At 41.3% G+C, this 25713-nt stretch overlaps 1 protein-coding gene across 2 annotated transcripts; it reads right to left on the bottom strand.

Annotated features, from left to right (window-relative positions):
* On the bottom strand, positions 1 to 24688 carry LOC109407331 (uncharacterized). 2 transcript variants are annotated; one of them, XM_029871291.2, is made up of 5 exons: positions 24369 to 24688; positions 21391 to 21938; positions 6013 to 6078; positions 5558 to 5728; positions 1 to 5494 (listed from the first exon to the last, which is right to left on the bottom strand). In XM_029871291.2, exons 2-5 carry the CDS (start codon positions 21680 to 21682, stop codon positions 3936 to 3938), a joined length of 2088 nt encoding a protein of 695 aa, XP_029727151.2. In that variant the 5' UTR covers positions 21683 to 21938; positions 24369 to 24688; the 3' UTR covers positions 1 to 3935. The 2 variants fall into 2 exon arrangements, with proteins under 2 accessions (XP_029727151.2, XP_019535872.3); XM_019680327.3 differs by lacking the exon at positions 6013 to 6078.
* Between the last annotated feature and the right edge of the window lie 1025 nt (positions 24689 to 25713).

Raw genomic sequence — 25713 nt, forward strand, 5'->3', positions numbered from 1 at the left:
TTATTCCGTCATCTTAACTCATTCATTTTTTCATTTATTTAGTATTACATCTAATTCAACATAAAACTGAATCAACAATATTTCTCCATAATACACGGTTCGTGGCTGCCGCTCTCCATCCTCGGTCGCGCCCGATGCTCACCAAGTCACACTCCACCTGGTCCGCCCATCGTGTTCTCTGCGCTCCATGCCTTCTTGTGCCAACCGGATCAGTTGCAAACACCAGCTTTGCAGGGTTGTTGTCCAGCATTCTTGCAACATGCCCTGCCCACCGTATCCTTCCGGCTTTGGCCACCTTCTGGATGCTGAGTTCGCCGTAAAGTGCAGCGAGCTCGTAGTTCATTCTTCTCCGCCACACACCGTTCTCCTGCACACCGCCGAAGATCGTCCTTAGCACGCGTCGCTCGAAAACTCCGAGTGCTTGCAGGTCCTCCTCGAGCATGGTCCATGTCTCGTGCCCGTAGAGGATCACCTGTCTTATTAGCGTTTTGTACATGGTGCATTTGGTGCGTGGGTGAATCTTTTTCGACCGCAGTTTCTTCTGGAGCCCGTAGTAGGCCCGACTTCCGCTGATGATGCGCCTCCGAATTTCACGGCTCACGTTGTTGTCAGCCGTCAGTAAGGATCCGAGGTAGACGAATTCCTCCACCACCTCGAAAGTATCCCCGTCTATCGTAACATTACTACCCAGACGGATCCGGTCGTGTTCGGTTCCGCCTACCAGCATGTACTTTGTTTGAGGCATTCACCACCAGTCCGACCTTTGCTGCTTCGCGTTTCAGGCGGGTGTACAGCTCTGCCACCGTTCCAAATGTTCTAGCGATATTGTCCATGTCGTCCGCAAAGCAAACAAATTGACCGGATTTTGTGAAAATCGTTCCCCGGCTGTTGAGCCCGGCTCGTCGCATCACACCTTCCAGAGCGATGTTGAAGAGTAGGCATGAGAGTCCATCACCTTATCGCAGTCCCCGGCGAGATTCGAATGAACTAGATAGTTCACCCGAAACCCTTACGCAGTTTTGCACACCGTCCATCGTTGCTTTTATCAGTCTAGTCAGCTTCCCAGGAAAGCCGTTTTCGTCCATGATTCTTCATAGCGCGGTCGATACTGTCGTATGCCGCTTTGAAGTCGATGAACAGGTGATGCGTTGGGACCTGATATTCACGGCATTTCTGGAGGATTTGCCGTACGGTAAAGATCTGGTCCGTTGTCGACCGGCCGTCGATGAAGCCGGCTTGATAGCTTCCCACGAACTCATTCGTTTTAGGTGACAGACGACGGAAGATGATATGGGATAGCACTTTGTAGGCAGCCTTTCTTGTGAATGGGGCAGATTACCCCTTCCTTCCACTCCTCCGGTAGCTGTTCGGTTTCCCAGATCCTGACTATCAGCCGATGTAGACAGTTGGCCAACTTTTCTGGGCCCATCTTGATGAGTTCAGCTGCGATACCATGCTTATCAGCTGCTTTGTTGGTTTTGAGCTGGTGAATGGCATCCTTAACTTCCCTCAGCGTGGGAGTTGGTTCATTTCCGTCCTCCGCTGCACTGGCGTCGTCGTTTCTTCCGTTGCCGTGGGCTCCCGTGCCTACGTTCTCCACGCCGTTCAGGTGCTGATCGAAGTGCTGCTTCCACCTTTCGATCACCTCACGTCCGTCCGTCAAAAGGCCTCCGTCTTTATCCCTGCATAATTCGGCTCGCGGCACGAAGCCGTTGCGGGATGCGTTGAGCTTCTGATAGAACTTCCGTGTTTCTTGGGAACGGCACAGCAGTTCCATTTCTTCACACTCCGCTTCTTCCAGGCGGCGCTTTTTCTCCCGAAAGAGGCGGGTCAGCTGTTTCCGCTTCTGTTTATAACGTTCCACGTTCTGTCGAGTCCCTTGCTGCAGCATTACGCAGCATTGACGTCGATAATGTCGGAGAAGTGTCGTCCGTCAATCTGAACGTGGTCGATTTGAGATTCCGTCTGCTGTGGTGATCTCCAGGTGTAACGATAAGGGAGGCTGTGTTGGAAAAAGGTGCTACGTATGGCCATATTTTTGGAGGCGGCGAAATCAATGAGTCGTAGGCCGTTTTCGTTCGTCTGCTGGTGGGCGCTGAGCTAACCAATCGTCGGTCTGAATTCCTCCTCCTGGCCTACCTGAGCGTTCAAATAACCTATGATGATCTTGACGTCGTGGCTTGGGCAGCGATCGTACTCGCGTTCGAGCTGCGCGTAAAATGCGTCCTTGTCATCATCAGTACTTCCGGAGTGTGGGCTGTGCACGTTTATTATGCTGAAGTTGAAGAATCGGCCTTTGATCCTCAACCTGCACATTCTTTCGTCGATCGGCCACCAACCGATCACGCGCCTCTGCATATCACCCATCACGATGAAAGCTGTTCCCAGCTCGCGTGTGTTGCCGCAGCTCTGGTAGATGGTATGATTACCTCTAAACGTTCGCACCATGGATCCTGTCCAACACACCTCCTGCAGCGCTACGATGCCGAACCCGCGGTCCTTCAGTAGATCGGCGAGTATGCGGGTGCTCCCAATGAAGTTGAGAGATCGGCAGTTCCACGTACCGAGTTTCCAATCGCAAGTCCTTTTTGTTCGCTTGGGTCGTTGCCGTTGGTCTCGGTTCGTATTATTCTGTTGCTGATTTTCCGTTACAATGTTTTTTTACGGTTGGCTCGTAGGGCCTGACACCAACCCCCTACTTTCCGGAGGACCATAGTGCACAGTTGAGCTTAGAGTCATTCCCTGGCACTGGGACGTAGATCAGCCGCCCCTAACATGGGGATCAGACGCTGTTGTGAGCCGCTCCTCCTGGAGAACAAACGCTCAGGTTTGCCGAAGCAAACCCCCCCCCCCCCTTCCCTGTCAGCCTACGACCAAAGTTCCCACCGGGGTTGGTTACCCGATCTTCCCTAAGGTTGCTCATAGTTTCCGGCCGGTACCGCGGTCATCTTAACTCAATTATGCCCGAATTCCAGTGCTTGAATTTGAGTGAATATGAATGGTACGATCAGTCATCAGCGCCAACCATCACTACGAACGAACACGCACAGGGAGCAAAGAGAAACCGAACCAACCGCGACCACTATTCCTCATCGGTCGGTTGGCTGGTGAAGCATACTGACTGGAAACCCAACTGTCCCATGATACTTAAAATGCGAATAAAATCGAAATTATGGTGTTTCGACGTGTTGGCCTGAGACCTGTGATATTTTGTACGCGAAAAATCTACTCATAAGTTATGGTCTCGTCCTGAAATATATTCAATAATTTATGATACTATTCTAAACATACAATGCTTACAAATACGATGCAATGCAATGAGAAATTACAAATAACTATTCATGTAACATTCAGGAAAAAAAACTACCTCTTCCTCTGAACAGTTAAGTAGATAATTAACGCTCATTTAGATTTAGATTTTGCACGGAAAACGATTGATTTTCATTGCTATTTACTTCAGGACTACAACGTAATTGTTTGACTTCAAACGTACTGAACATCAATGAGCTATTGCACAGCTCATTTGGAATCTCGATAACCTTAATTCTGAAATTGTGTATGTAGAATTATGAGTATTGAAATCTTATCTAGAGGTAACCTAGCAGTTTCTTATATTGCAGTTGAATTCAGTATTGCTCAAAATATTCAATTTCAATTAAATTAAATTAGTCCAAATATGGTGATGGTCGATTACATGCTTTCACTTTTTCTTGATTGATTTATGTGAATTAATATGAGCAATCCCACTGTTTTATGTGTTTAGATCCGGTCGATCAGGTGAATTTAATGACCTTGTTGGCACAAATAAGAGAAAATTGTGTATAACTTACTATGTATAATATATCTAACTTTCTTACCTACAATGCAAATAAATATTAAAACTAGGCTTATTAATTAGTATATCCTCATGATGGCCTTCTAGACATTTCTTATGTCTACTTACAAGAAACCTCTGTTTCGCAGTACTTTGGACATCTGTACGTATCTCTAGGAACACAAATTTCACCATTGAAAACATAGTTGCTAGAGCAGGAGAGGGTCGTCCTCTTGCCTTCAATGCAAAAGAAGTAACTCTCGCAATCATTATCGTAGTCATTCTGAAACCCGTTTCTAGAGCAAACTGAACTGCAAGGGCGGGGCAGGCAGTTCAGCAGCGGATCTGCACCTGAGTTATCCCGTGGACAGGCATATGTCTCCTGAGGAACGCAACTTTGTCCGTTGAAGATTTTGCTTCCACGGCAGGTAAGTGTTTGCAGCTTTTCTCCACTTTGACAGTAGAAGTAATTTCGACAATTGGACTGGTGGTCTTGATAGTAACCGTCCGATTTACCTGCACAGACTTCATCGTCCTGGCAGGACGTATCCTCGAGCCGCCCGACACAATGGCCGTTGCTAAAAATTTGACCTGCGCTGCAGAGGTAGGAAGTTTTGATCCCTTCTGAACAGTAGAAATATGAGCGACAGCCGCCGGTTGGGTCCCGGTAGTAGCCGTTGGATTTACCTATGCAGGAGTTAAAGTTTGTACTTGGACATGAATAAACAGAGGAGCTCACACAGTTCTCTCCATCGAAAACTAGACCAGGACCGCATCGAAGTGTGGTTTTATTTCCATTGTAACAGTAAAAGTACTGAGAGCATTTTGATTGCTCAGAGGTGTCCTGGTAGTATCCAGCGGATCTCTGAACGCATTCATTGGAGTAAGCAGTTTCTCGGCAGAATTCACTGTTGAGCTGTTCCATGCACAAATTTTCTGACGGGTTGTAATGGAGGCCGGACGGGCATGAATGATTTTCCACAGTTCTATGATTCTCACATCGAACATAATAAGAGCAACCTTTTCTCGGATCGATATAAAATCCATCATGTTTCTTTTCACAAATATCTCCTGGAAAAGCAGCTCGTGGGCAATGATATAAAACGTCGGGAACACATTGCACACCATTGAAGACGGTAGCTCGCGGACATTCATAATTAGAAAGAAGTCTACCATCCATGCATTCGATATATCTTTTGCAATCCCTAGTTGTTGGATCTAAGTGGGGACCATCTGGAATATTTGAACACGTATCGTCTCCTTCATCCATAAAATTGCTCATGCACCCTGCCGACCCGATGCCTCCAGTATAAGTGCATCTTCTAGTCACCTCATTATACACGTATCCAAATGGGCACTCAAGAACCTCCACCACAATGTTCTCATGACATATCATAAACTTTTTACATTGGTCATCATCGATAATATGATTTCCATTCTGTCTGCCGTAGCATCGATCATCTCCACTGAAGGGGAACGCAATAGCCGAAATTTTGGGACTCTCACAAGAGACCTCGTGTTGAGGGGCACATTTGCTTCCGTCAAATAGATGACCCAAAGGACAGTTCTCGATTGCTATCAGCTTGCCGCCTCGGCATTCATACGACCTACGGCAAGCCTGGGTCGTATCAGCGTATATTCCATTAGTTTTCCCCGTACAAATGGGTTCGTAGCAGGTGCCTAGAATAAAATAAAACCTACTGATTAATAATTCCGATTTCACTTCTCAAATGGGTTAAATACCTTCATTACGAATGCATTTCTGTTGATAGAAATCAAAAACTGACTTCTCATTACACCTGTAGCGAATTAGATCACCCTGATAACAGCGATAGTATGACGTGCACTTACTGGCCGGGCTTGCATACAAGAATTCGTCGTGATGGGTGCACTTGATTTGCAGTGCTGATGTTCCTGAAAGCAAACGAAAAACGTGATCATGTGATTAACGTATGCTACAGCACAATTTACGATTACATAAATAGTTTTTTAATCGGGTTTACCGTATGTTTTCGATAGCAAAATTTGTGAAGGCCAATTGGTAAAACAGTATTTATTTTTCTAATTTAGTAACAAAACTGATTGCCAAATTACTATTTTTTTAATTATTAACATGAAAAAGTGAGATGCGAAATGAGGAAATATGCGGTGCAGTTGCGTTAAAACATCTTGAAGGACACTCATTCCACACAACTCACCGGATTGGATGGATCCACCATGCAAAATCTTGAAAACTACTCGGCCAGGCATTTGTAGCTTCCGTTCTGCAAAATAAGGCAAACGATATCGTTTTTGAAGTTTTCATCAACCAGATAACCCACATCGCCGTAAATCTATATAATATATCTCAGTGGCAAATTTAACGGGGGCAGGGCCTCGGGACCTACATTTCAGAAGCCCCCACAAAATTTCACTTCACGAAAAAAAAAATAAGACGCAAGATATAAAAAATGCAAGAACTTTTCTTGATTTGATTTTTAACATAAGAACTTCAAATTGCTGTTTACTGACAAGATGTTGTATATGATATGTTGTGATCATTTAAAAAAAATATTGCGGTTACTTGTCCAGCTATTCATAAAATTTTAAAATTTACCTTCAAATTTTTGCCTTTCTCGTACACTAAGTGTACTGGAAAGGCTATATGTTCACTCCAAAAACGACTTTTTGATAGAAGGCTCGGAGAGTCAAGTCACATATACCAATCAACTCAGCTCGACGAATTAAGGTGATGTCTGTGTGTGTATGTGTGTGTGTGTGTATGTGTGTGTATGTGTATGTGTGTGTACAAATAAACTCACATCACTTTTTGGCAGTAAACCTCAACCGATTTTAATGACCGACGATTCATTCGACGCGGAATCTGGTCCCATTGTTTCCTATTGAAAATGGTTCGGATCGGTCCAGCCGTTCCGGAGTTATGGCCATTTACGTGTTCCGGACCAGTACCCTTGGAAGGGGCCATACATAAAACACATCCATGCGACACATCAAACTGCGGCATTTTGGATAACCTGATGAACAGTCAGCAAGAAAACAGTCTCAGACAATATCTGAACCGGTAGTGTTCCGGAACCGGTTCCGGGAGTCTCACCAGAAGTGGCCAAATATAAAAGTGAACCAAATCCATGCATGCGACACATCAAATTGCGGCATTTTGGATAACCTGATGAACAATCAGCAAGAAAATAGTCTCAGACCATATCTGAACCGGTAATGTTCCGGAACCGGTTCCGGGAGTCCCGCCGGAAGTGGCCAAATATAAAAGTGAACCAAATCCATGCATGCGATACCTCAAATTGCGGCATTTTAGATAACCTGATGAACAGTCAGCAAGAAAACAGTCTCAGACCATCTGAACCGGTAGTGTTCCGGAACCGATTCCGGGAGTCCCGCAGGAAGTGGCCAAATATAAAAGTGAACCAAATCCATGCATGCGATATATCAAAGCGCGACTTTTTTGATAACCCAATGAAAGATTGGCATAAAAAAAGACTCAGACCATATCTGAACCGGCAGTGTATCGGAACCGGTTCCGGATGTCCCGCTGGAAGTGGTCATATATAAAAGTGATCCAAACCCATGCACGCGGCACATCAAACTACGGCATTTTCGATAACCTGATGAGCAGTTAGCAAGAAAACAGTCTCAGACCTTATATGAACCGGTAGTGTTTTAGAACCGGTTCCGGGTGTTCCGCCGGAAGTGACCGTATATAAAAGTTGACGAAACTCTTGCATGCGGTAAATCAAATCACGGCTTTTTCGACAACTTGATGACCGGTTATTGAGGAAGTAGGCTAAGAACACATTATGGACTGCCAGTAGTGCCGAAACTAGTTCCCTCCGAAAGCGGCTAAATATAAATTTGAACCAAACCCATGGCTTTTTTGATAACCTAATATACTTTAGCAAGCAAATAGGCTCAGACTATTTAAGAGACTATCGGTAGTGTTTCGCAACCGGTTCCGGGCCGGAAGTGACACCAAACCCATGCATGCGATACCTTAAATCACGGCTTTTTAGGTAACATGATGAACAGTTGCAAGAAAATAGACACAAGCCCTATCAGTGTGTTACGGAACTGATTACGGGTGTCCCGCCAGAAATGATCAAATGTAAAAGAGAACCAATACATGCGACATATCGATGACTTATTCAGTAACAAGATAAACGGTTAACCAACAAATAATCTCAGATCATATTTGGGAGAACCGTAGTGTTCCAGAACTGGTGACAAGACGAGTAACGCGTCGGAAGTGGCAAAATATAGAAAGGTACTAAACCATAGCGGCGTTTTTGATAATCTGATGAACGGTCAACAAGAAAATAGTCTCAGGCCACAGTAGTTCGGAATCGGTTGCGGGTGTGATTTGATAGAAGTGAACCAAAACCATGCATGCGATACATAAAATCGCGGCATTTTCAAAAATTTGCCGAACGGTTAGCAAGAAAATAGCCTCAAATCACATCATTTTCCGGCTTTTCAGGTCACGTGATGAACAGTTGACAAAAACATAGTCTAAGACCATATTTGAGACAACCGGAATCCTGGAACTGTCCCGCCGGAAGTAGTCAAACGTAAAATTTAACCAAACCCATGCAAGCTGCACATCAAATAGCGGAATTATAAAGGTTAACAAAATAAATGTCAAAGCGATAAATCAAATTGTGGCTTTTTTGATAGCATGTTAACGTTGGGTAAGATTATAAATTAAGAAATGATCAAAGTCTTCATATATGCGAGAGAACGAAATCGTGACCAAAGCGATCTCTTCAAATCACACCATTTCAGATTCCTGCGGTGTAAATGTATAGTAGGATGGATCAACGTTTTATATAAAAATATAATTTAATCGCATCAACCTTATACAGTTTTTCAATCTCCAATCTCCTTATGCTTCTAAAATTACTGCTCACAATTTGGGTGCGGCTGGTTGAGCCCTCACTCTTCTCATTGCGATTGAAATTTTAATGGAAAATCTACATTTTCTGCATTTTCCTCGTAGGAAGGTCAAATTTTACATGAATCGTGTTACCAATGATAATAAAATATAGCCTAAAGTGTGCTGAAATAAACATTGGCGAAGATCACAAAGTGATCTGTGATTGTGAATAAAGTTAACCTTCTTCAAGCATTAGCTGACGCTCACCCCGCTGCCGTAGTGGATGGAATGGGGTCACAATGACCCCAATACACGACTCTGTCCATAAACTACGTAGACTCTAAGGGGGGGACGGGGAGGTCTGGCCAAAGTCTACGCTCCATACAAATTTCGAAAATTTTGTATGAACAAAAGTCTACGAGGGGGGAGGGGGGGTCTGAGATGGCCAAAAAAAAGTCTACGTAGTTTATGGACAGCGCCCTAGGGTTAAGGTGGTCAAGCAGTCAACTGAGAGGTCTGATCTTTTTCTGCTCTGTTTTGTTGTTGAACATAACATCGGAATATGTATCATCAATAAGTTTCGAAAATCGATGATGGCTTTGTTAAAATTGTTGCTAGTGTAAAGTGTTTTCAGGATTCAGGAACATTTTGGCTAACGTCGAAGAAAAGTTTATGAGTACATATTCGACGAGAAAGGCACTATCACCACTAGGTGGATTAATCTGGTTTTTTTTTTGTGCAATTGCTTTAGCCAAAACACCAGAAATCCTGAAAAAAATCTTTGACTGCATACTAGAGGAACTCCAAATACTATAAGATGCAGAGTCAAAAAAAATCCCGCAGAATTTGATTTTTTCTGCCTAGAGTTTTTGAAAACATTTTGAAGAATTATCTATAAAATTCTTGGAAGAACTAACGGATTTTTTTCAAAAAATTGGAAGTATTTTTAGAATTCTGGAGTTTGATTTTACTTAGATAGCTTACGTCTTATTAAAATATCGGAGAACGCAGAAACTGTTGAAACATTTTTAGAGGAAATCTAGCATGACTTTAAGGCAGATTATTTTGAAGAGTTTTAGCTTTTTAATTAAGAAATTTACTTACTGAAATAAGGCTGAATCCAAAGGCATAGATTCATTGGCAAAATTTCAGAAGAAATTTGTGGAGAAATCGGTCAAAACCATTTGTCCGGATTTGCCGCTGAACATGTTCAAAAATTTAATAGGAAATTCTATTGGAAATTAAGTCGGAAATTCCTTCAGGAACTTATCGTGGATTCCCAACAAAATTTCTTCATCATTTTCTATTTCACTTTCCTTTTTGATTTACGAGTTTTGTGGACCTCCCCTAGCAGTCGCGATAGAACAAAAGCAACTTTTCCAAAGATTGCAGAAGGGATCCACTAGAAGTTCTCTTTTTGGATTTCCTAAAAAAAAACGGCCCTGATATATATGTGTGTGGGTCTCCAGTTAGCCTAGTGTTTGAGGCTTAGGATCGCCAATCCGGAGACGGCGGGTTCGATTCCCGTCCCGGTCGGGAAAATTTTCTCGACTCCCTGGGCATAGTGTATCATTGTACTTGCCTCACAATATACAATTTCATGCAATGGCAGGCAAAGAAAGCCCTTCAATTAATAACTGTGGAAGTGCTCAAAGAACACTAATTTGAAGTGAGCCAGGCCAAGTCCCAGTGAGGACGTAGAGCCAAAAAAAGAAGAAGAAGATATATGTGCGACTCCATCACACAACATCTATTAATTTCTCGTCTTCTTGACTGTTGATGGTTATGCGTTGAATGAGAATTTCAATAATGATTAAATCCCGGATTCAACACGTCTTTATCTTTCAGATGTCTACTCTACTCCCCCTACGATGAAACGATTCGATGATCGTAGCTCAGCAATGTAAGGTAAACGATAAACTGGCACGACAGGCATATTAATGTTGCATCTTCATTTCGATTAGATAGATAGGCTTTGTTTGCTAAGAATTCAGCTTTGGGATGCATTATTTATCAACATGACACCTAGGTATCATCTAGGTCGCCTTAAGGTAATTGCTTTCCAGAAAACCGTTCTAGTTCATAGCTCAGTATAATCCACGCTGGCTTTCTGTCTTGAAGCTAATTACTTGAATACAGCAATTTCATAGAAAAAACGATATAGTGCAACTCCGATTATCGTGAAACTTGGTAAGTTTGTAGTTCATCGTAAAAAAATTAGAACCGTATTTTTTATTTCGTCATTAGGGTGTCTAATTTTCAGATACCAGTTAACCGATTTTAAACTTCTTTGTTTTTGTTTGAAAGTTATTGAATTCCAGTTTTTAGAAAAAATACGTAGTATGGGCGAAATTGTGTTTTTGTGCGAAAAATAAGCAAATATATTAGTTTTTTCACGTTTTTTAGGTTTCGGGACCAAAGAGCTACCCTGGATTTATATTTTTATCAAAAAATTCAGGAAATATGGCGTACCATATCAAAAAATTAAAGATGTATGTTTTTTTTTGTTTTTGAGATATGATTTTTTGAATATCGAGAGTCATATATTTTAAAACTAGCAGCTTTTAATTTGCCTGATATTGTAAATCTTCATAAAAGTATGCCTTTTTTTGAGTGATTCCTGGTCTTTTCCATAAATCAATCTTAACAGCTTTGATGACGACTGTTTGGTAGACTTTTAGGGTATTTTTGTGGCGTTTCAGTCTTTTCGGAGATCAAAAACAACTATATGTTTTCTAATTCCAACGTTTCGATCCTTATTGAATCTTCTTCAGGGAATAAGTTGTTTTTTCTTCGTCTAGTATAAAACGCGATCAAAGAGGTGAGTAAAGTAACCCAGCTAGCGCCCAACTGATATATACACGGCTTATAACAGCAGCACCACATACTATACAGTACTCAGTTGAAGCTGTCAGTTGATTGCAGGACTGCATTTGTGGTTTTTACAAAAAAAAAAGAATGCAGACAGGGTGTGTCGATTACGGTTCAGAGACAAAAGGTCGAATGGTAATAGGTCGAAACTTACTATCTTAAGATATTTTTTTTTTTTCAAAATAAGTTATCGAACTTCTGGAGCAGGCTGTTTGAAGCGAGTTTAAGTTGGAGAAGATATGTAAGAACTTCACAGAGTATAGGTCATTGGATCTACAAGCAAAGCATATCCATCCAGTTATATCTCGCTGTATTACCTGAAACTCCTGAAACTCTCCATAAACGCTCTGAAACCCTGAAATGCCTAATAATCTATTTTTGCTTTATGTTGTGAAACGTCAAGTTTTCACTGAGCAAAAGAGCGATAAAACGGCCTACTTTTTTTTAATGAGTGCCGAAGAATTCTACTTTTCGACACTTGTGCCGAAAAATTCTACTTTTCGACAATGGTGCTGAAAAGTAGCACTTTTCGGCACTTTTGCCAACATTTTTTATTATTCATTTTCGCGTGTGCAATCAATAGTAGGATGAACTTCATGGTTAATGAGCTAGATTGACCATGATACTCAGTCGTACTTCAATCTGCAGAATCTGCATGTAAGGATCTGCATGTCCTCTAGAAAAAATCCTATCCTAACCTCATTTTTTGTAATGACTTTTTGCAAAACTAGATTTTTTCAGCACTCATCATATTTATCCAACTCCGCAAGCTTCGTTGAATCAATGTGATGGCATTTTCCGGTTTGTCTTGTAATGAAATACCAGGGGTCTCCATCTAACTAACAAATTCACCGCAAAGATGGAAGGTGAAGGAGACGCGTGGTAGTTAATACCATAAAACCAGGTTTTAAAATCCCTAATCGTGGGTATTATGCCTTGGCTAGTTTGATGCTGTTTGAGAAGAACTTTAGCTAACTATATTATTGTATATCAATGTCTTGCAGCTTCAATAACATAGCTATAGCTACACCCAAAGTGTTGATCAAACAGCAACAAATAAGTCAAGAAATCATAATACCCACGCTGTTCGCGCCATTTCAATACAAAGAATAAGAGTTAATCATCTCACCATACAAAAACTCAGCTCATGACTACAAATCTAGTACTACACCAATCGTGTTCTATTACTTGAGTTGAATTTTTTGAACACGAAACCGTGGCTCCCTGTACACAAATTTCCATGTGAAATGGATCCATATTGACTGAATTATAACAAAAAATCGACCTGTGCGAAAAAGAATCGAGTAATGTATTTTGCAAGTGTCCTTAATGTTGAGTCTAGCATATATTGGAAGTAACATGAAACTGTTGTTTGTGAAAACATTGAAATAATCAAATTAGATACATGTTTTCCAATTATCGGAACTCGACTGTTATGATATATAGACTGTTTCAGAAATTATAAATACACTAACGATTAACTGCCATTTTAATTTGTGCATAATATCCAAAAAAGTTTCTTCTAGCTCTTATTGTAAACATAATAACGAAGCAAATAATACCAATTTTGTTGATGTTTCTGGTAAAATTTGAAAAATAGGGCTCTGTAAACTAGATGACTAAAATTTGAAGTACATTCCCAGTTGTGCATTTGGACGAGTCGGACGTGTGCTCCGTATCTCACCACGCGATAGACCTCGTATAAGTGGAGTTTTTTCCCCCGCATGTGCGGAAGGTTTTTTATATCGTACGTTTTCCTGCTTGTGCGAAGTGTAGTGTCGCAAGGTGGTATCCAGCGCAACCCGGGAAGCGAGGTGCTTGCATCATCGTACATCAAAGAAGAAGCATCGCATCCAAGAAAGTCATCTTTATCGCCATCTTCAGCCCCTCCGTCATCGAAAAGGACGGCGGCGACGGGTGCGAAGGCAGACGCGACGGACAGCTTTACCATCGACCTGCCTGTGATAAATATCTACCTGCTTCGGTCAGATAAGTATCACTCTTTCGATACACTCTTTTGTCCGCCCAATTTGTTTTGTTCGCATTTGTCTATTGTATCCCCAGTCCACATTCGACCACGTGCTTTTTTTGACATCCATAACAGTGGTTCCCAAACTACTGTATACGGGTAAGGGTGTACAAACTGTAAATAACAGAACATTTTTTTTTTTATTAGCTATTTTTTCTTTTTTTTTCAATACCGTTTTTTTTGCATCCTACAGGGTGCGCTAAAATAAACATAAGAATTGAATTCGTATATTATTGGTACAAGTTTTTTTTTTTGCTTTATTTTTTTTCTATATATTATTAACATTGTTTGGTTTACAAACCAAATAGTTGTCGTCCTAAGGAAGAAAGTGCACTGTAAATACTTTAAGGTTTTTCTCTTCCTCTTTTGCACTTTTGAGTTATTTTCCATAAATTTGTTTCCACATGGACGATTCGATTGGAGGCGAAACGCCTCCCAATGATATCATTGCTCGTACGCGGTTTTATCAGCCATCTTCGCCTGGACCTTGGGTTGTCTATTTCCGGCGCAAATGCAAACCATTGAATATGCTTTCGATTTCTCGAGAGCTGACGCGTAAGTATCCTGGGACCGTTATTCACCAAGTGAAAGCATCCAAGCTGCGTGTTACCGCACCTAGCTACAAAGCAGCAAATGAAATTGCTCAACACGAAGCGTTTACTGTTGAATACGCGGTCTATGTGCCAGCACGAGAAGTGGAGGTGGAGGGGAAGATCCTCGACGAAATGCTGACATGTGAGGACATCAAGACCGGCTTTGGTCGATTCAAAAATAGGTCAATTCCTGATGTGGCTATCCTAGACTGTAAACGCTTATCTAAGGTTTCCATGGAAGGAAATAAAAAGGTGTACTCGCCTTCAGCGTTTTTTCGAGTGACTTTTCCAGGTTCCGTCCTCCCGGAATTTGTTGTAATTGATGGTGGTTTTTACCCAGTGCATCTTTTTAGGCCGAAGGTTTTTAATTGTACCAAATGCAAGCAGTTTGGTCACAGTGATAGCTTTTGCGACAACAAGCCCCGTTGTGGCAAATGCAACCAAGCTCATTTGGAGGACTCTTGCACACAGGAAGCGGAAAAATGTAGCTACTGTGGCGGAGATCCACACGACTTGCAAGTTTGCCCGGCTTACAAAAGACGCATTCGAAATGAGAGTCGCTCTATCATAAAGCGCTCCAAACAGACATATGCGGAGATGGTGAAATCTTTTAAAACACCAGATTCTGTGTCTGAATCAGCTGTCCCAGTTGAAAATCCCTATCAGGAGTTGTCTTCCGATGATCAGGACCATGGCGAAACTGATGAGGGTAGATCTCTTTCGGAGGTACACGCACCTGGAAAAAGGAAATCATCTTCCCCGGGATTGCGCCGAAAGGTCTTTTTAAAGTCTTCCCTCAAAAGTTTGCCTAATGTTAAAGGAAACGGGGTAAACTTAAAAACTCCGAAGAATCAGGTTCCTTCAGCTTCAGATCCATGTTGTAGCAAGAACCTGTCACCCCCGTCTCCGCCTGTTAAATACACTTCAAAGAGAAATAATCGACAAGGTAGCAAGAAAAAAGCTACCAAAGTTCCTCGCAGTTCAAACAAGCCTCCTAGACCCAAGCGAGGACTGTTTACTTTTAGGGTTCTCGTGGATCGCTTATATGATGCCCTCAGCCTTCCAGAAACATTTAGAGGCATTATTGATATGTTTATACCTACAGTAGAAGAATATCTTCGGAATCTGACACAATCATGGCCCCTCCTTGCTGCGATCATATCTTTCGATGGATAATTCATCAAGTGAGGTACAAGATATGATCATTGTGCTACAGTGGAACTGTCATAGTCTAAAACCTAAATTAGACCTGTTTAAGTTTTTGATTCACAACTCTGATTGTGATATATTTGCCCTTTGTGAAACATGGCTTTCTTCTGAAGATGAACTCAACTTCCACGATTTTAACATTATACGCCAGGATAGAGATGACCATTATGGGGAGTTCTTTTGGGGATCAAAAAGACTTACTCATTTTATAGAATTCCAATCGCGACTCATCCTGGCGTAGAAATCGTCGCTTGCCAAATAAACGTAAAGGGTAAAGAACTTTGCGTAGCTTCCGTTTACATTCCTCCAAGAATTTCAATTAACCGCCGTCATCTTTGGAATGCGGTTTCTGCACTATCACATCCAGTTGTAATTCTGGGTGATATGAACGCGCATGGTACAGGGTGGGGCGAACCATATGACGATAATAGAGCGGCCGTTTTCTATGATTTGTGCGACGATTTAAATTTGAACATTTTAAATACAGGTGAAGTGACACGTATTGCATCTGACGGCAAAGAAAGTCGTCTCGACCTATCACTGGGGTCAAGTTCACTATCATTCGATTGCTTGTGGAAGGTAATCGAGGATCCTCATGGTAGTGATCACTTACCCATTATAACCACCATAAAGCATAATAGTGAAAGGTCAGACCATCCAATTCAGGTTCCTTTTGACCTCACAAGGAATATCGATTGGCAAAAGTATGCAGAAGCGGTATCTTTTGGCATCGAATCATTCAATCCCCTCCCACCTTTGGATGAGTATCGATTCCTGTCTGAACTGATATACAGGGTGTTAGGTTCCTGAGTGCAAACTTTTTAGAGGGTGATAGAGGACCATAAATGGAGAAGAAAATTGTTCTACGCATATGGTCAAATCTCAACCGTTACGTAGTTATTGAACTTCCCATGTTTATGACTCTTGCTGCCTTAACTGGCAATAACTTGAAAATGGTCAAACTTATCGAAGTTTTTTTACCCTTATTCGAAAGATTATTGAATTTTCTAACAAATGGCATCTTTGAATCGATTGGTTTAGTTAAATAACTAAGTTTTCTAGAGCAAAATAGCTAAAAATAGCGTATTTTTATTGGGTTTTGTCAATTATCTTTGAAACATGCGTAATAAATTAAAATTCTTTCTTTGGCAAAGTTGTGGCCCCTGTTACACTCTACAATTCGTTCTTTGACACCAAACTTCTATCTCTTATCGTTTTGTTGCAATTTTGATTTTAACATCGCATTTCAGATTACAAATTTGCAACTGTCATGGAAAGCACTTTTTTGCGCATTGTGCCGCACATTTAAATCAAAATTGCAAGAAAACGATAAGAGCTAGAAGTTTGGTGTCAAAGAACAAATTGTAAAGTGTAACAGGGGCCACATCTTTGCCAAAGAAAGAATTTTAATTTATTACGCATGTTTCAAAGATAATTGACAAAAACCAATAAAAATACACTATTTTTAGCTATTGTGCTCTAGAAAACTTAGTTATTTAACTAAACTAATCGATTCAAAGATGCCATTTGTTTGAAAATTCATTAATCTTTCGAACAAGGATAAAAAAAACTTCGATAAGTTTGACCATTTTCAAGTTATTTCCAGTTAAGGCAATAAGAGTCAAACACATGGGAAGTTCAATAACTACGTAACGGTTGAGATTTGACCATATGCGTAGAACAATTTTTTTCTCCATTTATGGTCCTCTATCACCCTTTAAAAAGTTTGCACTCAGGAACCTAACACCCTGTATAAGAGTGCATTAGAATCACAAAAACGACGTGTTCCAAGTGCAACCTTCAAAAGAAGACCAGCCACACTAGGCTGGGATGATGATTGCACCCAGTTGTATCTTAAAAAATCTGATGCTTTCAAAACTTTTCGTAGGCACGGTACCTCAGATCTTTATCAAGAGTACGCAAAGCTCGAAAGACAGCTGAGAAACCTGCTGAAAGCGAAGAAGCGTAGTTATTGGCGACACTTCATTGAGGGTCTCACAAGAGAAACTTCAATGACAACGCTTTGGAGAGTGGCTCGCAACATGCGAAACCGCTCTTCTTCTAATGAGAGTGACGAATACTCCAACCGTTGGATATTCAGCTTCGCGAAAAAGGTCTGCCCAGACTCAGTCCCAGCACAACCGATTTCTTGGGAAACATCCCCAAGAGACGGTTCTCTGGACAGGCCCTTCAGTATGCTGGAACTTTCTATGGCTCTTCTTTCATCAAACAATTCCCCTCCGGGACGTGATATGATCAAGTTCAATCTTCTAAAGAATCTCCCAGATATCGCGAAAAGACGATTACTGGACCTGTTCAACTCATTCATGGAGAACAACATCGTTCCGCATGAATGGAGACAGGTCAAAGTAATAGCTATTCAAAAGCCTGGTAAACCAGCGTCTGATCATAATTCATACCGCCCAATTGCTATGTTATCATGTTTAAGGAAATTGTTGGAAAAAATGATCCTAGCACGACTCGATCATTGGGTCGAATCAAATAACTTGCTTTCAAATACACAGTTCGGGTTTCGCAAGGGCAAAGGAACAAACGATTGTCTAGCGTTGCTTTCAACAGATATTCAACTGGCCTTTGCGGAAAAGGAGCAACTGGCTTCAGTTTTCTTGGATATTTAGGGCGCCTTTGATTCAGTTTCCATAGGAATATTGTCAGAAAAACTGCACAATAGTGGACTTCCAGGAATTTTAAATAATTTCTTGTATAATTTGTTGTCAGAAAAACATATGAGTTTCAATCTCGGACAACTGACAACTTCCAGAATTAGTTACATGGGCCTACCCCAAGGCTCATGTTTAAGTCCCTTGCTTTATAATTTTTACGTGAAAGACATTGATAGTTGCTTGGAAGGACAATGCACGCTAAGACAACTTGCAGATGATGCTGTGGTTTCTCTAAAAGGCCCACATGCAGAAATGTTGCAAAGACCATTGCAAAATTCTCTAAATAATCTGTCAATCTGGGCAAGAGATTTAGGGATCGAGTTTGCTCCGCAAAAAACTCAATTGGTTGTGTTTTCTAGAAAGCGGAACCCAGCCCAACTGAAACTCAGTCTTTTGGGAATAGAAATCGACCAGTCTTTGACTTCGAAATACCTTGGGGTCTGGTTTGATTCAAAAGGCACTTGGGGTACCCAAATCAAGTATTTGGTGCAAAAATGTCAACAAAGGATCAATTTTCTACGCACAATTACCGGAACATGGTGGGGTGCTCACCCGGAAGACCTCATAAAACTTTACAAAACGACTATTCTCTCTGTTATTGAGTATGGCTCTTTCTGCTTCCACTCAGCAGCAAACTGCCACCTAATAAAGTTGGAACGAATTCAATACCGTTGTTTGCGTATTGCTCTCGGCTGTATGCACTCAACGCATAATGCGAGCCTTGAGGTCCTGGCAGGGGTGAAACCTCTCCAGAACCGATTCTGGGAGCTCTCGCTAAGGTTACTTATCAAGTGTGGAGTGAGCAACACACTTGTCATTGAAAACTTCGAAGAAATGCTCAGTCTGAACACTCAATCAAAATTCATGAGAATTTATCTGTTCTACATGTCATCTGACATAAGCCTACCAAGTTATAATCCTCCCCGTGTACACTTCACTAATGACAGTACCTCTGTTAAATACGATCTATCCATGAAACAAGCTATTCATGGAATACCAGATCAACTTCGATGTATATCTATTCCTCGTATTTTTAACGAAAAGTACCAAAATGTCAATTCCTGTAAGAGATTCTTCACTGATGGGTCTCGCATAAATGGATCCACTGGTTTCGGTGTCTTCAATGAAAATTTCACCGCCTTCCGCAAACTTCAGGAACCTTGTTCGGTTTATGTTGCTGAGCTGGCAGCAATCAATTTCGCTTTGGGGATGATTTCAAACATGCCCGTAGACCATTTCTTCATCTTCTCGGATAGCCTTAGTTCTATTGAGGCACTCCGGTCGATGAAACCTGTAAAACATTCATCTTACTTTCTTACAAAAATAAGGGAGCAGATGGGTGCACTGGTCGAAAGATCATACAAGATTACCTTTGTATGGGTCCCCTCACATTGCTCAATTTATGGCAATGAGAAGGCGGACTCTCTCGCAAAGGTGGGCGCACAGGAAGGTGAGATCTATGATAGAAGAATTTCACATGATGAATTTTTCCATTTTGTTCGCCAGAGTTCTCTTCAAAGTTGGCAAAATGATTGGCGAGATGGCCAGCTGGGACGGTGGTTACATTCCATTATTCCTAACGTTTCTTTGCGAGTGTGGTGGTATGGTCTGGATGTAAGTCGCAATTTCATTCGCGTGATGTCAAGACCTATGTCCAACCATTACTCGCTAGACGCGCATTTACACAGGATTAACCTCGCGATGAGCAATGTTTGTACTAAGTGCGGTTCCGGTTATGATGACATCGACCACGTAGTTTGGCAATGCCCGGATAATGACGCCTCCAGAGCGCTACTATTGGATACCCTTGAGGCCTGAGGTAGACAACCTTTTGTTCTTGTGAGAGATGTGTTGGGGACCCGCGATGTCACATATATGGGATGTATTTTCGACTTTCTTCGCTCTGCTGGTATAAAAGTTTAATTCGCTTGTGTTTTCTTCTCCAGTTTTTTTTTCTCTGTTTTGTCCTCTTTGTGTTACCAAGCTACTCCTGGCCATCCGGAAGACCAAGTCCCACAACAAGTTGGTACCAACACCACAAGGCACCGAATTCGCTAGCAAGATGCGATTCACCCCCGGATGAGCAGCAGTGAAACCTTTGGCCCAATCCTTACCCTGTCCATCCCTCAAAATGTGACCTTCTAACCTCGAGCTGCCACGAGTACCCTGGCTTCCACCCATTACTAACAGATATCATTAAAAAGTTATTACTCTGTATAATGTATACTATTAAGTACAAAGAAAGATCCTCGGCTCCGTAAAGCGTTATACGCGATTGAGCCCCAAATAAATGAACTAGATAAAAAAAAAAAAATTTGAAGTTGCACAAAGTGGTCAAAAAGTGTAGCATAGTAGAAAAGAAAAAAATTTCACAGATAAAATATTTAATTTCCAAACACAATAAAAATGGCTGTATCGACAATAAAAGATATTTCTCGATTGGTAAGAGTAATTTTTACTGGAATATTTGATCAAGAACCACCATTACGGGCCTTCTCAATACATTTTTTTTTTGTTTAAATTTCTCAACAACACCAGTAGCAACAAACGTTAAGCAAACGAATGTCTTAATTACTGCTAACTGCATTCGTTTTTGTGGTATGACAAGCTTTACCATCTGAAGGATCGAATGAGCTGAAAAAATTAGTTTGTTTAGATTAAATGCGTTCAGGAAAGCTAAGAAACTGTGTGGTAGTTCTTATGTTCCGTAGAAAACCTTAAAAGATAAGAAACTTGATCTCCGAAAAAATGTTGTGGGAATGCCTTTATCGATTTTTCCCAAATTTTGATCAAGGCATTACTCAGACAACTTGCTAAGAAAGCGAATGTGATAAAAATTTAGATAATTTTTGGTATTTAGTGATAAATAATGTTGAAATCATTAAAAACACCTTTGTGCAGATGCAAATTTGAAAAATTAAGTTATTTGTTAGAGAACTCGACTGTTCTTTAAAACATCAAGACAATTGAAAAGAAATATAAAAATATGGAGTACAATATGCTATACTCTGAAACAAGTTGGTAAAAATCATTAGAACAGTGCATTTAATTGAATAAACAAAGTGTGTTTATATTTTCTGAAACAGTCTATAGAACTTTGGGAGATCGCTTAGCAGTCTTGGTGGAAAAACAAACTCGTTTTTAATTTCCACAAAGACTGCTAAGCAATCTCCCAAAATACATGTTTTCCTCCTATTAAAAAAATGTAAAGTAAATTAAAATATCAATTAATCTTTTGAGGGTTGAGAACCTCATTAATAAAAACAATAATAATAATTAACAAATAATCTTATTTTTATTCTTACCTGAAGCCAACACCGTCAACGCGGTCGCAACGGTAGCCGTGAACAGTATAAGAAGATTTCCTCCATAGCAGCGCACTATCCCCGTTCGCCAATGCTGGGTTCGATGCCTCGGTGATCCCCCGCTACAACCTCGTCCTAGTCCTACTAGGGTGCTTGACCGGCTCCCACTGCTCCAGTGACAGCCATTTCCACCGTCGCCAACAGACTGATTGTGTTGTTTACTTTGCTGATCTGCTGTTGTTGTCGACAGTGGCAATGTTGCCTTACGATGCGGCATTTTTCTCATAATCATTTAATTATACACCAGCGGTTGCTATAAATTCTTTCGGGTTCTATAATTAGGCATTCACTATCGCCAAAGGGGGCTGCTGCCAGACATGCAACTAGATCAAACTCCTCCGATAGCGGGGCACTCTTTTGTAATCAGTTCACGGCGTAATTACTTGTTGGACATGATTTACTACGCAGAGGGATGCATCTATTTTTGTTGGGGAATGTTTTGGTTTCACCACATGTGCTTCCGCTCTGGGGTTGGGTCTAGTATGAGCCTGTGAGGAGAAGAATGATACATTGCAATTAGCACGCGCCCGTTGTGAGAAACTTCACGCACTCGGACTAACGAAGTGCCCGATAGAGCTGTGTTCATCGACACGTGCGCAGCGTAGAATGTGATTGCTCGCGCGAGTAATTTACTTCGCAAATGATTGATTTGTTCCGAGGGGATCAAAACAAAATTAGCACCAACGAAGGGGTTGTTTTTGTATTAGGTAGGTATCCAAACTGTGCGCGCCTCGTCGTCTGTCGGTTGGAAATGGGAAGCAATAAGCTGCTTTGCGGAACTGTCGTTATAATATGTCAAGGCTGTGTGACCGACGACCGTTGAGAAGAGACAAGATAGCGGCTCTCCTTAGTTTGCACGTAAGCTCCCCTAGGATGAAGGCGGGAGACTCACGACGACACGGTAGAGAAGTCCGCTTCGCCACATCGAACGGTACGGTAACGGTCACGTTTTTTGTTTACATGTTTGTTTGTTGTTCCATCGGAACTTGTTCAGGCAGCGCGGCATTTGTAGGTACGAGCGATTGAATGATTGTGTTTGAACTCTTAAGAAGCGCCAGCTAAGGACGTCAGCAAGGCGGTTTTTTGCCGGTCGGTTTGCTCAGTGCGCCGCTAAATGATTGCCGGTAAGGTCATCGTTTGAGTGAGATGGCAATTCAGGATGATGATGACTTTTATCGACTTGTTGTTAAATGAGACTGATCAGCTGTGCGTGTTTTTGATTCGCAAATTCCGAGCTTCTGAGAAGCTTGGATAAAATTAGCTACAGGTAATTTTGGACACGAGCTGGTATTTTCCAACACGTCAAGTGTGAGTCACATATTTATTTAACCAAGAAATCTGGTTCTTCTGATATTTTTTAACTACTAAAGTTGGACCTGAGAAATGGTGAAGTGAAATAAGGATCTTTGACTTTGTGCAAAACTAGTTTTAATCCACATTTGGTATTGTACGAATAAACGAATCAATAAGAAATTCGTTGGGAAGTTTTGGAATTTTTTGGGAATGATAGAATCATTCGACGAGTACCTATGCAAAAAAAAAACAATTCTAGTGCCTGGGACCATTTTTCCAGAGAGGCATATTAAGGACTCTATTGCTCAGTCATTATCATACCAATTGACCTGAACTTGTGTACGTAACTCTTTTTTTTATTAGATCACCATCTGCAGTGAATACCAAAAACTTTTCCTTTATTTTCATGGGAAGTACAAACGATTCCAAGCAATTCACTTGCACGCTAAAAACACCCAGCACCTAAAATGTGTAAGACCTACTCATGAGTGAATAATTTCCAGACCACACCAAAAATGTGTAACTGCTAGAAATTCACAAAAACAGCTCGTACACTATTCTAGATGCGAAATGTCGATATTTTTTTGTTTACTAAGGTCACTTGTAGAATGCCGTACAAATTGTTTGCGAATTTCACGATTTTGCGGACGCAGGAGCTGTTTTTATGTATGTGTAAGTGTTACACATTTTTGCTGTAGTCTGGAAATGATGCCCTTAAGTGCTGAGCGGTCTTATGTGGTATAAAAACGATTAGTTTTGTTCTGTCCGACGTTTCGGCCTTTTGTATGTGACCTTTTTCAATGGTGGAACGGTCTACCGTTCTTCGTATTCTTGTCCCTGACTCTACCATTTGGTCAGTGGATAGACAAAGTTGGGCATGCTGGTATAAAGGGATCCAAAGCTTCCAGAGTTTGGAAATGAGAAGAAAAATAAGATTGTTTAAGAAGAAAGTCGCTGCAGAAAAATTTCACGAATTTCATTAAACAGAATGGAAACGTTCGTGTCTTGCTTCTCATTGAAGTCACTTTGATTGGTAGAAGGAAAAGACAACATATCAAGCTGTAGGTTTGTTCGTAAAACCGTAATGCGCTCAACCGTGTCTCGCCTCACTTTCAACATTTCAACATATTGGCATTCCCAAAATGAAACTGCTAGAATCCTGTTGCCATTATACAATCACCACATTCACATTACAAGTATACAAACTATCTACAGATCTACTATCTCTTATAAACATCTTATTTATTTCCGTCATAACCCAGCCCAACATATTATTATTCAATTCGCTCTTGGTCCGTCGATCGCAACAGTGAGCCATAAAACTGTTCTAAAACTGTTATTAATCACAACATCCGCATTTGCCGCTGCATGCCATGCCGTGCGATTCCACACTGCCCGCGGTTGGCGCGTTTTCACCACTCACTGACCGGCCAATTCGTGCACCGAAACACGACAAAACTTTTCTCATTCCGCGCTCAACGCAGTAGCACACTATTCAACTGGCGCCTGTTTCAACTTTTCCTACAGCACCCACATCCAGAACACGACTCCCCAACCCCACAGTATGCCTTCAGGGCAATGCACGCGAGAGCAATCACATTCCAGCGTGGACGTAGCACAATCACCTTACGGATTACGTCCAGTCTTAATCAGTGTTGTATACACATTATCTAATGCACTGCACGATGGTGTCAATCCGGTGTTAAACTGATCGCGACCGGATACGTCTTAACTCGGTCTATTCGACGACCGGCTGTCTGGAACTAACGACCGAATGATCAAACTTCGCAAAGGGTACCCGAACCGATGTTGGTTTATCTAAAGTTGCCCGATGAATGGCGTAGAGTGAGCAAAAAAGCTTCCCATATATAAGGGATGCCCGCGAAGCGATTTCTGGTTGAGCGAGTGTACGCGCTTGCTGTTCATCGAGATTGTTGGATGCTGCGAGAGACGCCGCCGTCGTTTGGTTCATTTCGAAAAGCTCCTGTGTGATTTAGCTGAGAGGTATAATGAAGAGTAAAGAGAAATTGATGCAAACATATGTTTAACCATGTTAACAACTGAATCCTGGATCGTGTTTCACAGTATCGCTGATAAGTTTATAGTAATGGAATTAAGGTACAAGAAATGAAGCATGGTTACAGAAACTAAATGGTTTGTCAGTATTTTCCCGTTAGCAGAGTAAATCATCTTGTAAATCACCTTTTTGTGGAACGTTTTTATGGAGTAAGATCTACCATACTGTATAATTTCCATTCAACATGACCATGTAACCTTTTCCCAACATAGCCTTATACATTGGAACCTGATAAAAATAGGTTGGCTGAGGGTGCATAAATTTGAAAGTGCATAAAAAGAGAGAATTTTGTGCATAAATTACATCAGGGCTTTAGTCGTGAGTACAGGTCTTGCTCCTGGGCATTTGACATGGGTCCAAGGGGTTTCCAGGCGGTTCCAAGAGGCTTCAGGGGCGTTTCAGTGGATTTCAGTAACCTTTCCAAGGCTTTACGTCAGGTTTCGCTGACATTTTAATGGAGTTACGGAAATCTCAAGGACATTTCAATACAGTCGAACCTCCATGAGTGGATGTTCCTTGACTCGATCTCGATATCGACTCATGGAGGTAAATTTTTCCATACTGAAAAATAATTTCTGGGTTACTATGATGGTCCCCTCAAAAGCTTCCCAAAGGATTTTTGTTCTACTACTCGATATTTCCTTGAGTCCAAATGGAAGAAACCATATACCAGTTTTATGTTTTACTACTGAAAAATTTAAATTTGAAAAAAAGATTGATTTTCAGAATTTTAGTTTTAATGCGCGCCACTCGCCACAGCTAACGCCATGATGCCAAATTGTGTACATATACTTGCGCGCCTGGTTTATTATCAACTGTTATTGTTCGTGAATGGTAAACAGTCATTACATAATTATGGGTCACCTGTAATTATGGGTCAATTCCATGTAAAC

This window comes from Aedes albopictus, chromosome 2 (assembly GCF_035046485.1).
Source record: "Aedes albopictus strain Foshan chromosome 2, AalbF5, whole genome shotgun sequence".
NCBI classification, from domain to species: domain Eukaryota; kingdom Metazoa; phylum Arthropoda; class Insecta; order Diptera; family Culicidae; genus Aedes; species Aedes albopictus.